At 39.4% G+C, this 15,523-nt stretch overlaps 1 protein-coding gene across 1 annotated transcript in view; it reads left to right on the top strand.

Moving 5' to 3' along the window:
* The first annotated feature begins 10,850 nt into the window (after positions 1–10,850).
* LOC124155905 (somatomedin-B and thrombospondin type-1 domain-containing protein) overlaps positions 10,851–15,523 on the top strand; it is a 958,847-nt gene continuing 954,174 nt past the window's right edge. The window contains exon 1 of the mRNA XM_046530100.1: positions 10,851–11,663. Coding sequence (XP_046386056.1) covers positions 11,282–11,663 — 382 coding nt within the window. The 5' untranslated portion in view covers positions 10,851–11,281. The remainder of the gene's footprint in view (positions 11,664–15,523) is intronic.

Below are 15,523 nucleotides of genomic sequence, written 5' to 3'. Positions count from 1 at the left end.
ATATCGTCATTTAAAAATCTAAAAGCATGAAATACGCCCTTCAGGAGTAATAATCTTTCAATCTAGGCAATAAAAAATAATAGGAAACCACCCTATTATAAAAAATAATTGTTTTATATAACCCAATTTTCTCTCAGACGTCGTTCAGGCCGAAATTAAGTACTGGATTATAGGCAAAGGCGGGTATACCCTTACCTACGGCTAATATTTATGCCTTCTGCTTTCATTTTGTATGTGGCGTAAATTCTTAACCAAACAATAAAAGTCATTTACTGCTATACAGCATGTCCATTTGCGATGAAAAGGTTCTCTTTTATGTTATTGGTGCTTCTAGAGCTGTTGCTTCGATTTTATGTTCAAAGAATGGATATTGCATTTAGTATTGCATCTATTCATGGCAGGCACGTTACCAAAATTTAATTCGGGGAGCGCTTTGGTGGTCTGCAGGTTGCCTACACTGGTCATTTTCTGTCAAATTATACTAGAGTAAATCCTACGTTTCATTTAACAAACTTTGGATTTGATTTATAGAACCCTGAAATTTAGTCTCCTTTTTTACCACTGAAACGGCCGTTTTTATTATACTTTGGTCACCATGGGAATTGCATATCGAAACACTCCAATTTAAGCACTGGGTATAATTTTAGTGCCTTTAAATGTACTGTGAGGTTTAAAATTTTGCATGATTGATTATTTATTGCTCATTTCATACTGATTCACACATATTACGCGAAATACTGCTTTAGGGAGGGAAAATTAACGGCTACGCATCATCTTATGCAAGCAACTGAAATTTGTAGAGCAGAGATAGGAATAGGCGACGTAAATGGTAATTTCAAGGGCTGAAAACTGAAGGAATGGATTTATATCAATTCGACAGCGAATTTGGCCCCTCCAGAGGCGCGATACTCTTGGAAAATTTTAAACTAAAATGCTCTGACGTCATCCGATCCGATCTGAAAAATAATCTATGCTCAATATGCGATTAATAAATGTACTCATATTAGAAGTATTGATATTAATTAATGCATCCACTGTTGGAAAATTTTGTAGAGATTCATTAAACAATTTGTCTTTTCGAATTCAAACCAAATTACATTCACCAGATACGTATTATTTGGAATTTGATTGAAACGAGGTTGAAGGGTTTCTGGTGAGAAGATCGGTTCCTCCTGGCTAATATTTTCCTGAACTGATATATCGAGGGCAGTCGCCATAAGGAAAAAAAGATCCGGGAGATCTCAAATCACTTTAGCCCCCTCGCTACGTGCGAGGTTCATGGGGAAAAGTTGAAACGATGGTTGTGATGACAACTTTGAAAATGCTAGAGGAAAGAGGTTTGTCTCAATACTGTTGTGAACGTAATTGTACTGTTTTGTAAATAACAACTTCATTTACTTCTAATTACTTACTAGTAGTACCTACTTGAAGAAAATACTCTATAATTTGCTCGCTAAAAATTTTAAACGCAATATTTTTAGTACCTGTGGTGGGCGGGAAGAACTTCAGCTCTCGCTGCGCCTGTGGAGGAGCCAAAATCGCTTTCGAATATATAAATCCATTCCTTGAGTTTTCAGCCCTTGAAATTTCCCTATTCATGTCGCCTATTCCTATCTCTCCTCTACAAACTTCAGTTGCTTGCATAAGATGACGTGTAGCCGTTAATTTTCCCTTCCTAAAGCAATATTTCGCGTAATATGTGTGAATCAGTATGAAAAGACCAATACGTAATTAATCATGAAAAATTTTTAAACCTCAAATTACATTTTAAGGCACTAAAATTATACCCAGTGCTTAATTTCGGCCGGAACGCGCCGGAATAGCGTTCGCGCACCTCTTAGGGAAAAGCGAATACTGTAATACGGCGCTGCGCCGGCAGTTCTATAATAGTCATCGTTTTTTTAAACTTGGTGAAACATAATTCTTCATTGTTACTTTTATTGCAAGTTTTAAAAAATCGGAAGTTTTAGGGGAGGTGGGTGAAGGGGGGCTTATATTTGAAAATCATGTGAGGATAAAATGTGTTGATATGCGTTCCGGTACCTAAAATTTTAGAAATTAAGCACTGATTATACCCAATGTAATTCGAATATGTAAGCGAATTGATAAAATGCTGTTGCAGCACCGCGAAAAGTTTCGAGGAAAGAGGAGGTGGGAGGACTGAAAATTTCCTGAGCTCGTTACCCTCCCTCCGAGGCTCTGTGTGTGTAAACTGGTAACCGAGGGACTGACAGAGATGAAATGGGAGCGTGCTTTGAGCTGAGAGTACTCGCATTCTCGCACTATTCATGAAAGAGTGTAGAGAGGTTCTGGAAAACACGCTTCGAGCGTCGTTCTCCTCCCCATATTACATACACACTTAGGAGTTTGATTACTGTGATGGCTACCAGTGACGGATTTAGTAGGTGGAATAGGGTGGTTTCCTATTATTTTTTTATTGCCTAAATCGAAAGATTATTACTCCTGGAGTAAGTATTTCAAGCTTTTAGATTTTTACATGACGATATCTATTTTTCGCGATTAAATGAAAAGTGAAAATTTTCAAGACCGCGAAAACGCGACGCGTAAGTATGAATGCCGGGAAATCTCTCCGTGTGGAGTATTTCTGGTTCCCGCTGCCGCCCTGTGAGGTGACCTTGAGGCGAGTTGAGCGCTGATACGACGCAGGCTGCTAGCGGGTAGCTGAGTACCCTGCTGGCTGGTAGCGCTTGGCTTAAATAAGGATTATTAATACCTTATCAAATGAAGAAAACTTTCCGACCTTAGCCAGTTTTAATAAGTGATTATTAAGACATGTTTCCCTGAACTCTGCGCCTCATGCATGCATTGGTAACCTCAGACGATGTATAACTCCTATATTCTCGTATAGAAACTAGGTCCCTGTGACGTCACGTGGAGTGGCATCGCGTGGGGGCCAGACTGGCCCTTTTCAAATGAGGATAAAAATGGACCACTGCCATTCGTCTAAACCGGTATTTCTAAAACCAAATAATTTTTATATTATGAAAGCCCTAATGGTGGGTAACGAATCGCAATCAATGCCTCTCGTTTTCTTTGATGAAGAAAACTACCCTATTACGGAGGTCATGATCCCCTCACAAAATTTTATCAAACATTTTTTTTTACTTTTCAAAATTTATGTATTATCATACCACCGAATACAGCACATACTGACCATTTTACATCGGGGTGTTCAACAAATTTAACTATTACACGTGCACGAACAGCCATGCCCTGGATAGGGGCAACCTACCCAGGCGGGACTCGAACCCGAAACCTCTCTTGTGTGGCAGGGAGGATTTTATCCGGCCGCCACCGAGGAAGCCAATTTGTTGGCTTAATAGTTTGTGAAATGAGTATAGAGAGTGTACATACAAATTGAAGAAATTAATAATTCTCCCGGTTATATTTTGGACAATTTTACATGGGAGGACACCCCTTTTTCCCGGGGGTATTCCATACTTTCCGGACCCAGGTCGTAACCCCACTCCCCAAATTTGATACTGAATCCGTCTCTGATGGCTGCAATACTGGCTTACCATGATTAAGTCCAGGTTAAAATTCAAGTTGTGGCTAATAAAAAATTGTTCGGTGGTACCACTCCGTTTTTCGTTGCTTTGACGAGATCACTTATATAAGTACAGCATTTTCTCCATCGAATGGAACCATATGCCGTGGCATCATATGGCCGTTTTACTTTAATTACAACTTACGGCTGGTGGCTTTGGGTTTCTCTCTTCCCTTCCTTCCTCCCCTACCCTGATACACCACTACTCTTGCTTTGAGGCGCTGATGACGTATGGAGTGTGGAACCATCGTGGTGGTAATCGTTGGTGATGAGAAATACTACGTTTTACAGCCCTATATGCCTCGTTTCTATTTATAGCGTTTCCACGAAGTGGTAGGTATCTAGACGCGAGATAATATAAGTCAAATCGTCCATCCAACCCCTCGCCATACATTAACCTGGATCCGTCCAATGTAACAAAAATGTCACACCCTGTATCGCTCCACTATAGTGGCTCTTGCATCGCTCGGGCACGGTACATTGTCGTGTTTTATACTTTATTATGAAGAGGAAGGTAAGTGCTTCAATTCAGGGTAAGAATTGTCAAGTGAGAGTGAAGACTTATCCTTTAAGTACCCCTGGTACTTAGGTGCCTTCCCTAGACACTCGAAATTGACGTTCGCTTTGTGTAGGTATTTAATTTTTTCATTAACTATATGCGCTACAGCGACAATTTTTGGTATATATCAACATAATGATGCAAAATTATTAATAATACATTAAAATGTTTGGTATTGCTTTCCATTTCTGTAATATTCTCTGATAAATGGTACTGTGACATAAATGTCACATTGGGTGGATCCCTATGCAAATCTTCAAAGTTTCGAATTATATGCTCTAGTCAGAATTTATTGCAATTTCAGCATTTTTTACTTCATATTATCGCCAAAAGATTTATTATTTATCAATTAATCGATAAATATTCATTTATTAACTTTTATTCCGGTAATTACGTTTGAATTAAAATTTTTATTCTTAGTGATATCGATAGCTCAGAGATATTACACTGCGTGAAGCCAAAGAGCTCCCGGAAAACGAAGACTTTGGCGAAGAGTACCCATACCTTGAGCCGCCAGAAGTAGCAGTTGTCTCTGATGAGAATATTGCAGACGACCAGGCTGGCGGACTTGTGGAAAATTGATCGGGAAGACAACCTCGGGCAAGATTCGAGCTTGCTTTGCGGCTTGATAATGATAATTCTAAAGAATTTCAAGAGAAGTCCGGAAGAATTTCGGTACCAATTACACATAAGGAAAAGGATTCGAAGTCAACGAAGCCTAAATCACTTCCCCAACAGAAAAAAAGTAAAAAGAGAAACAGCCAATTTGCGACGGGATGGTCATTTTGTATGAAATAGGTTATTCACCGAAACAGATCTTCCTGAATAGAGGGAAAAATCAAGGGTAGAAATTTTTAAAATAGTTTTTTCGGATGACATTCTTTTATTCTCATGGCAGAATCAGATAATTATACTACGTCTATTGTTTTTTCATCTCCTAGCATCAGTAAAGAGGAGATGAACATTTTAATTGGAATTTTACTGTTATGAGGTTGTAACAGGTTTCCGTCCAAGCGATGCTCCTGAGAAGATTCTGGGGATGTTCACAACTCAATGGTTACCGTAGCCTAGCGAAAGAATAGGGTCCTTGTGATAAGTAGATACCTTCACTGTGCAGACAATACGATGCCCAACATGAAAGACAAATTGTGGGAAGTCAATTCGTTTTGGTGGTGGTGGAGTATTTTTTCTTGGCTTTTGGATGTAGCTGTTCACAATCTGTTCACAAGCGGAAATCTGGTCCTTGAATGTCACAATTAGAGTTCAGGCGTGTAATAGTGCAAACATAACTGATCATATATCGGTGTGAAGCCAAGAAGCCACACCACTTCATTTTCATCAGAGGCAGGCAATGAAGTATGTTACGACGCTAATGATCATTTAGTCCCTGCTATACTAAATAACAGATAGCGTCGCCGTGCTGAAGAATATTACGCTTCCGTCAACCGCACTGCATGCGATACATGTAACATGGACAGATATTGCTTTTCTGCTTACCACTCAAAATAGTACGTATACGCCGGCATTCAACTCTAAATCAATCTTTAGTTTATTTTTAACAAATTGATTCATATTTCATTCAATTTTTTGCTATATTACACTCTTATGTGATGTGAGAATATTTTTCAAATATGTATTTATTCTATACATTTTCCAAAATTGGGGAAATACATTTTCAACTGTTTTATTTATTCGCCATGTAAAAAAATGATTTAAATGTACCTTCAACAAATCCATTGATTGTGTCAATTCAAGATTTAGTAATTTCATAACACTCCTGACGAAAACTTTACATAAATTTAATGATTGTGTCAATTCAAGATTTAGTAATTTCATAACACTCCTGACGAAAACTTTACATAAATTTAAAATAATTTTCTAGGTGTGTATTTGACAAGTTTATGATATAAACATTATAAATTTAAATATACCCCACATTTTTGAAATAACGTTGAAAAGTCCAGAAAATTTAAACACTTAATAACGTCACACTTTACGTCGAAAAATGTATGAAATGCGGGCAATGAAACACTGAAAATTATTGCTAAATATTCAATAATTTATTTTAAATGTAAACAAAATATTGACCGTTGTGCACATAAATATTAATATGTGCAGAATAAATGTTGTTTTTTAGTGTTTTTTATCATTTAAATGAACTCTGCAGCGAAAATGTGAAAAATATTTGCTTTATCTGGGGAAATATTACCTTGCACCAAAAGACAACAGATCCGCCCAATGTGACATTTATGTCACAGCCTGTATCTCGGAAACTACTCAACCGATCAATGTAATATTTTCAGAATATAGTAAAAATAAGACCCTTGGCATTTCCCTAGAATATCAGTAATTGATCTAAAAAAAAATATTTTGGACGGATCCAGGTTAAATATTTACAGATGAAGAAATTGTCAATTTACCCGTGACATTAACTGATGTCAAATTAGAATGAAAGAGACGTAGAAGTATCATTTAAAAAATAAACAAGTGATGCTCGTAATGAAAACACCTGAAAATGGTTACCGTTGGAACTCATGAAATCTACGAGTTAACGAAGTCGTTTTGTCATTTGTGAACTTCAACTTCCACGAAGTTGAGCCGGAAACCATTGAATGTAATATGAGTTAACCACTAAGTCTTCTACCTCGGTTTATTCAGTCGATCAACTGGTGATAAACTGAAATGCGTGAATTTCAGGAACTGTATGCCATATGTAGGCCAAATGAAGCAGCCAATTTCAGTGCAGCAAAAAAGTATGAGCGAAATTAATGTACCGTCTAGGTTTGTCTCAGGGATTTGCAAATGTTCTCTTCTTAGTATATTTCATGCACTTAACTTTTTCTAAAAAAATACTTTTTTGCGCGTATAATCAAGTTTCCCGACTTTAGGTGCTTGGCGTTTCCGTAATTTTCGTTCCAAGAACTTGCGGATTTGGTGTAAAGAAGCTAAATCCATTCTAACTATTGACAGAAAAAGGTTTTCAATGGTAACGGAAGCAAATCGTCAGCGGTTGAGAGGCAGTCTCGTATTCACAGGTTGGCCAACCTGGGCTAGGCTTGCCCCTAGACTTTTCAAAAATCTAAATGTTTCACTGCTGTTATTGTCATTGAGAGATTCATTTGTTGTGTTGATTAATTCAAGCTTTCATTAATTTCGGAGGATCAATAAAGGTGCTGATTTTTTTCAGGAAACTAATGATCGTGAGATTCAGCCTCAAAATAGAACTGGTGATAACGAGAGAGCAGATGAGTGGATTGACAGGCCAAGATTACATTGGTATCAAAATTAATCACCAAATGTATTTAAATATCTTAAGTAAACATCTTAAATATTAGACATTACATTTTCTGTCTTTCCGTATATGCTGGGTATGGTATTTGGGGGAGGGCACCGACAGCTGAGGTCATTTGCGCCATAAGGGAAGGGGTAGGCAAGGAAGGGTGGAGAGAAACCCGGCGTCGGCGTTAGCCTGCTCTTAACGAAAGGCGCCAAGGGGACCACGGCTTAACGTCCCATCCGACGGACGGTGTGTTTCGCTTGAAATGTTCTCCACACAACATTCAAGCAGGGATCGGGCAGTCTCTGGAAAATTCTGTTCCACTGCCGGGATCCGTATGCTTCCATTGAGTTTGTTGAGAGCAATGTCTAATACCTGGTCGCCAGGAAAGCCAAAGCAATTCCTTTCCACAAATTTTGTTGTATTGGCAAATTCCACTTCCTCAGCATCAGATAAATAAGGAATCTCACCCCCTCCACCCTTAATTGGACGTTGAGACATGAGTCCTTTCCTCCGAGTTTCATAAACATAATGTTGTACCGTACTCCTAGAAATGGGGTAAAACAATGATGTTCCACAAGTAGTTTTGTTTTTTTTACATCATTTACAGCATTTTTAAGATCTTCAGTTGACTAGGTTAGTCCAGCACCCTTCTGAGTTTTCCTTGTATTTTCGCACCATTATCTGCAGCTGAGCAAAAAGGTTATGTTAAAGGAATTTTTAAGCTATTTAAGAGCTACATTAAGTTACATAATAGGGGATCGGGTTGGTGTAGTTGCTAGAGTGTTGGCTTCCCACCCGGTGGGCCCGGGTTCAAATCCCGGCAGCGGCAGAGAATTTTCAGAAACTGCCCGATCCCTGCTTGAGTGTTGTGTGGAGGACGAGTTAAGCTCAACACTCCGTTCGTCGGATGGGACGTTAAGCCGTGGTCCCCATGGCGCCTTTCGCTAAGAGCAGGCTAATGCTTACGCCAGGTTTCTCTCCACCCTTCCTTACCTACCCCTTCCCTCATGGCGCAAATGACCTCAGCTGTCGGTCGCCTCCTCCAAATACCATACCATACCAAGTTACATAATAAATATCTCCCTGTAATTTTCTTCCGTATTAACTGTTTGGGTACCTGGGTCTGTCATGTTCCAGTTACCCCAACCCCATGCCCGTTACCCGATTTATTAAAAACTTATGGGGTAACTGGAACACCCCTATTACACACCCTACCGAAAGTCTTAAGTGTAATAACAACCATATACAAGAATAAAATCAACCTTCATTTTTATCCTAAAGTAGTTATAATTAGAAATTACTCACCACATTACAGTGAAAATCAGTCAATCTCACTGAGACGGGTCGTTGCTTTGAAAAAACTCCACACTTAAACTTCACAGCAGCCCAAACTCACAAAATGGCTCCAAATGAGGTATGGCATGTTGTTCAAGGAGCAAAAGAAGAAGAAGTAGGTGTGCTTTACTAATAACTTAAAATTCCCATGAATATTCATATGATCTACTTAAGCCCCAATTACCCCCATGATCCCCCGAGCTCTTATCATTTTAAACGCTGAATCAACGGCTTCTGATGAAAAATGCCATCTCAATCTCAAATTCCACTAATTACTCATTAATTTGACTTAAAAGTTACGATTTTTCCATGACGATTACCCGCTCGAGGTATATCCACTCCACACACTTTTTATTCTTAACTTCGAAAAAATAAGTTAAAAAAACCCTTTAAATCCATAACTCAGTTATACTGGAAATCCATAACTCTTAACATAAGTCGACCTCCGTGGCGGCGAGGATAAGTCCTCGCTTACCATACCCAAGGTCGCGGGTTCGAGTCCCGCCTGGATAGGTTACCCCTTCCAGAGCATGGTTTTGTGTGAACGTCAGTTGTTGGTTCGCTACCTTGGTTTGACAAGGTTCTAACTGACCATCAGCTGGTTTTGAGAAAAACCTTGTCAAAGTTTTAAACTGCTCTATTTCTATTATTAATAGGAATTTATTTTTGATTTTTGGCACATACACTAGTGATCCACTAGATACACTAGTAATTATTACTTTAAGAAAATATGTTATTTATTTTATTTTTTTACATGTTCATATGAGTAATAAAATAAGTAAAATGCAGTTAGAACCTTGTCACCCCAAATATTAGTTTTTTCTCCTTGCAGTTGGAACTTTGTCACTGTTCTAAATCTGTTATTATTTTACATAGAGGAATAAAAACCGGTGCAACACATAGAGAAACATAAACTTAGTTATCTTGAGTGAAAACACCACATTTTGCAAAAATGTCAGTTAGAACCTTGTCAAACCAAGGTAGCGGATTGTTAAAGTTCCCGATGTAGAAGCCTCATTGTGCTCTTTGCGGGGGACATAAGATAAATAAATAACCAAACTAAAGAAACGTAGCATAAGCAGGCAGAAATATTAAAGAATAAAATCTAAGAGGTATAAAGAAAGTTAAACGTTCTCTAAAAGATCCATCTTGTTGAAGGTGTTCGAGCATTACTGTCATCGGGAATTGATAGCAAAAATGAAAGTAGCACGAAATACACGTATTAGTGCGAAAATTTCGCACGGGTTACCTATTCTTAAATAATAGTCATGCCCCACATCCGTATGTGTTTATCGTCTGGAGGTTAAAAATGTTCATCAACCAATACATATCGCTAAGCACATAAGAATGAATGTATAGAATCACATTAAATAGAGTGACCAAGCAATGGATATCCTCGCCTGCCAAATGGAAGATCGCGGGTTTGAGTCCCGCCGGGATTGGTTTCCTCTGCGTACATCCTACGTTGTTCCTTGTTGAATTCCCCCGATGTAAATGCCTCAATGCGCTGTTTTCGGTTCGCTTAAGGTAAGTAAGCAATCGCGTAAAAATCGACGTGGTCGAATTCAGCAAAAAAAGGGAGTTCTCTTGGCCGAACAGTTCATGCAAGGATTCGCCAGAAACCTAAGGGTTCTTCCGTGAGTTCAATTAATAAAAGAAACTCTTTCAAAACCTATCTTCCATACATTCTCCCCATCCTCTGCTTAATAACCGTCTTTAAATTATCTGCGATAGGATGAAGGCCGTCGATTTTTCTTCGTGATTAACTTTAGATTTGATGCGACGAATCGAATGACGGTAAAATACGGTTGCCTCCCTTTTACAAACTCTATCTTAATGGACATTAGCATAGAACTGGTGACTGAGCCCATTGCCTTACCTTCCTCCCGCAATATCTTCCCTTCATGCTCCCCCCCCTCCTCCGCTGCTTAATAAGCCCCTTTCCCCCTCCCTCCCTCCTCGTCTCCTTCACCCCTTCCCTCTTCCATCCACCCCATCTCGACTTGCTCCCTCACTCCCTCGCGCTGTCCTCCTACACCCTCCCCTCACTTCCCCTTCTCCGGGTGGCCTCTCCCCTCCTCCAGTTTTCGTTGTTCCGGCGCGCTCCGGAGTACTTGCCGTCAGTTCGTCCGCTGAAGCCGGCCGGCTCGGTACAACGTTGTTGGTCACAGGTTCTTTTCCCTGATTTCACGACCAATCCGTGCTGTAATTCTTTCGTGTGGTGCGTGGATCGAACGTTGAAAATTCAAACAAAACACACCAGAGAACGGATTTGAAAGGAAGAGAAAATTACGGAATATTTTTTCCCGTCGCGAAACACATTTATTTTTTCGTGTGCCACCCTCATCTTGTTCTTGAAGTTCATTATTTTCCACTGGAAATTTGAGGTGTACTCCTGATAATAGAAGCATAGCAACGAGGCCCGTGCCGTGGGAGAAATTTTCATTTTATTAATTTCTCTCCGTTGATCGTTTTTTCTCCGTGGGTAAATAGAAGTTTTTTTTTCATCCGGGATAAGAGAGAAATAAGTTTCCCCACCATGTTCGTCAAAGTGTCCGTGGTCCTTCTAATGGTGTGCTTCGCTCTGGTGCCGCCGGCGCTCCTCCTGGAGGAGCACCACCACCACGGGCACCATCACCAACAGCAACAACAGCAGCAGCAACAACCCCACGGTGACGTCGAGGGGTCCATCTCGGCTTCGCCGGCCGCCCCGGCCGCTCCTCCCGCGCCTGCCCCTCGCAGGAGCACGGGGAGTTGCCGCGAGTCGAGGATGTGTTGCCCCGGCAGGGATTCCTCGTGCGTCGTGCAGAAGGCGCCTCTGAACGCCATCATTGAGGATTTGAGCGACGAGCCGTGCTATTGCGACCACGCCTGCATCAAGCTAGGGGACTGCTGCTCCGATTTCAAGGAAGCATGCGGAGGTACGTCTCTTTTTATTTTTATCCACAACATCCAACCGCACTCTAATATTGTCGTCTTGGTTGTTTGGTAGGTTGACTTCATAACGGAGGCAGTCTGTGCCATTGAGAGGATTGGCTTTTGGTGCAAGAGTTAAGGGAGGGGGTTATGAAACCCATTGCAGACAGCTTGAGCGTCTTTATTCATTTACTCCCGCTTCTTGTTGAGCCATGTATTTGTTTATACATTTTTAATATTTAACCGACATTTTGCAAGTCAATCAAGGGGTCTATTTCACGAATACCTTCTTCTGCTTGCGACTCGCTTTTGCTGATTCCTGGTAAACCTCCTGTTGGTATTGTTGCTCGTTGAAAAGTTCGTAAATATATTGGAAAATGCGATTCCAATCAAACTAATAAGTCTCGACATTGTTTCTTAAAAAAGAGAGAGTAAAATATGGCATCATTTTAGTCTTGCCATCGAAGTCACGGAGGGGTCCCTCTGTTATGATACGATATTGAGTGATAATGTTCTCTACATTTCGCCTGGGGGAAATACGAACTTGAGCAAATATCTTTTTTCTTCAGTTGGTATTACACTGTCTCCCGTGATCTATTTATAAGTTCCAAGTTCCTGGGAATGGCTGAATATTTTTCTGGCCGTTCTATCCGAATTCATTCCTTTATTATCCGATAAGCTATCACGTTCACTGCCAAAAGGCCAAGCGAATTCATGCCAACTTCAAACAGGTGTTGTATCCACACTTGGTCGGTGCAGGAATGATTGCTGAGTTAGTTGGGAATGGATTTGTTTTTCCGCTGTTAAAACGGTTGATTCTGTTCTTTTTATGCTTGTATCCCCCCTCTACGTGAGACGCACGCGTATATTTTGTAAAGTTCGCTCCGGGGAACTTGTGAAAATTCTCTTCGACTTTTTTCAAAAATATCCTTAAGCATGAGGGCAGTCGATTAAATGATAATTATTGGGTTAAATTTACTCATTTATATGGAGTTAATAGTGTATTCCTCTGATTAAAGATATGCGGAAAATATTAATTTTCAAGGAAGCTGAGTTTTTGCGCTGGTATCTCTCTTCAAGTTCGTGACCTCATTCCGGTTCATTTCACAATTTTATAAATCCACGATTAGAAATACACCATAAATCGGATTGCAGGTTTAATCGCTTGGTCGTCTTCTTGTAGCTTTATCGCCAAATAGCCAGCATCAGTCGTATTACCTCGCGGCATTAGGCACCGCCTATACTTGTGAGGCAGAATTCAATGTCACTGTCAGTCGGCGGAGATCATGCTGTGAGGCTTTAGGAAATGCTCTTGAGTTATTCGGATGTAAGGTTGATTGGAAACGTGCGTGAATCTTGCCGTTCTATTCGAATTAATTCCTTTCTTATCGATACACCATCACGTTCACTGTCAAAAGGCCAACCCAATTCGTAACAAGTCCTAACAGGTGTTGAATGCACATGTGGTCGGCGCAGGATGCAGGACGGGTCATTACAAATACTATTTTTATGTTAAGATATTGTGTAATAAAATCCTACCTCTTTTACTTCTCCTTCCTACTAATTTTTAAAATCACCCCTCCATTCCGCACAAATTCGAGCTGAAACTTATATAAGACGAAAAACGGGCTATCTATTGTCGCACCTGAAACCAAGTTATTCTAGTTGGGGACAAGATTTGCCTCCCACTGTAATGACTGAATCATGGCCTATTCATCTCTCTCTTTCCGCGATGCTCTGGGTATTTTCGGTGGGGATTGGGAATTGGAGGAATGATCTGTTCAGAACAAACAAGAGGAGGTACCTATCCTGGGCGGACCGAAGAGTTTGTTAGGGGCGGTGTAGAGAAATTCAGCTTCATGTGCGTTAGCGAGAAACTGCATAAATGCAGCCTTTTATTGAGGAGCACTGAGGGGACAGTGGTCAAACATCTTTTCCCGCTGATTTCATTGCCCTCGTATAGGGATCGGGGTTTCGCAGAAATACCTCCACCATCGCCAGAAATGTTATAGCTACCGATTCTAAACGTCAAATACCGAAGCGTCGATATCCGCCCTGCCCTATTAATCAACGTCTATCGTTATTGTACTTGGCAAGAACCAATATGGGAAATAGTTTTAATGTTCAAACCCTGCCGTCTACTTGGAATAAGTACTGTCATCACAAAATACTATTTTCACGTGAAAATATTTTGTAAAAAATCCTACCTCTTTTCCTTCCCTTTATACTAATTTTCAGAATCACCTCTCCACTTCGTGCAAATTCGATCTGCAAATTACATATGACGAAAAACGGCTTTGAATTAAAGTGCAAACATTTCAACGTAGAGGATAGTATTTATTGGGATCGTGGGCTCATATACATCGCAGTACCCTGTTTATAATACTTTAGTTAGTTGAAGTTTAAGGAAATATATCCGAGTTCCGACGCGATCATCGGTTGACTGTGGAGAAATTGTAGAGGAAAAGCATTGTCGACTGTAAGAGAGGGTTGCTGAATGCAGTTATCACATAAGATCGTACAATGGAGAGGTATTGTAAAATATTAGTTGCTTCAAGGAACTTCAGCACCATCTTCTGAAAAAATACATGATATGGATACGGTCTATACAAATGGCATAAGAAATCAGCGTGATCATAATTCTATTTCAAAAAATCTTAGGTAGGCAAATGTTGATTATACGTGATAATTTTATTCCTTTGAGATTTTGCGTGTTTCATAATCATAATATTTAATATTTTGTTTTTGTTATTCATTTTTTGTAGATGCTTCTTTGCCATAGTTTACTTTTAATAAATTTTAACTCATGGTTATGGATGTAAAAAACAAGCGAATTGTTTATTTATTTATAAATCTGTCAATGGTTCTGCCATGAACTGGTCACAATAAGTATCATTGAATAACCATTCGACTTCTGATCAACTTGTGATCAAGGTTTGCTCTTTCGCTCTAAGTTGCTGAGATATTTATTTAATTCCCGATTAATAGTGTAAATTGTTTGTACTAGGAATCAGCTATTAAAGCTCAAAAAGTGTGATGCATATGATTTAATTTTGTGATTCTCAGTGAAATAATTAACGCTTCAAACGAGGTATGCTTTGTAATCAAAATTTTTATTTTCATCTCGCTGTTCATATAGGACTATCAAGTGTTAAATTATTCACCGTATTTATGTGCGACTACTTTGAATACTAAAGCGTTATAGAATTTGTGGTTAGTTTATGGCGTTTGAAATTAAATTTAGTATTTCAGATTATGGTTATGATAAAAAGCATGTCATCGAAGTACTTGTTTGCTAATTTCCCGTGAACATAAGGTTTTCCACTGCTGAAGGAATTTATTTTGCTGGTCTCGGTGGCGGCGGGGTAATGTTCCTGACTACTAACTTATAGGTCGCGGGTTCGAACCCCTTTGGGTGAATATACCACCATTAAGGGCATGGATGTATATGATTGTCAAACAATGTAATTGTAAGAGAGGACTGTCTTCTTAGACCTAAATTCGTGTGTAAAATAAAGACGTCATTATTATTATTATCTTATATACGTCAGCCGTAGCAGCTCAATTCCTACTATCTCCGCAAATCCCATTTTGATTGCTTAAATTCATTGAAATATATGGAGAATTTTGTTTTTGAACGAAAAAATAAACGCAAGTATATAATCACCGTTTTTGTATCCAATGATATTTACAAGCTTCAAATGAGACTACCACAGCAGTGCAGTACTGATATGGAATTTTTTATCATTCATTAATAGTGCCTCTCGAGTACGAGAAATATCCTTTACAGAAATATAATTTATTTCCAAATGTACATTAAATTTTAGAAAAGCAGCCGTTATATATCTCAAATCCTCTCGTAGCT

This window comes from Ischnura elegans, chromosome 3 (assembly GCF_921293095.1).
Source record: "Ischnura elegans chromosome 3, ioIscEleg1.1, whole genome shotgun sequence".
NCBI lineage: Eukaryota > Metazoa > Arthropoda > Insecta > Odonata > Coenagrionidae > Ischnura > Ischnura elegans.
Note: the sequence above shows the minus strand (reverse complement) of the source record. Positions and strands in the feature narration are given on the sequence as shown.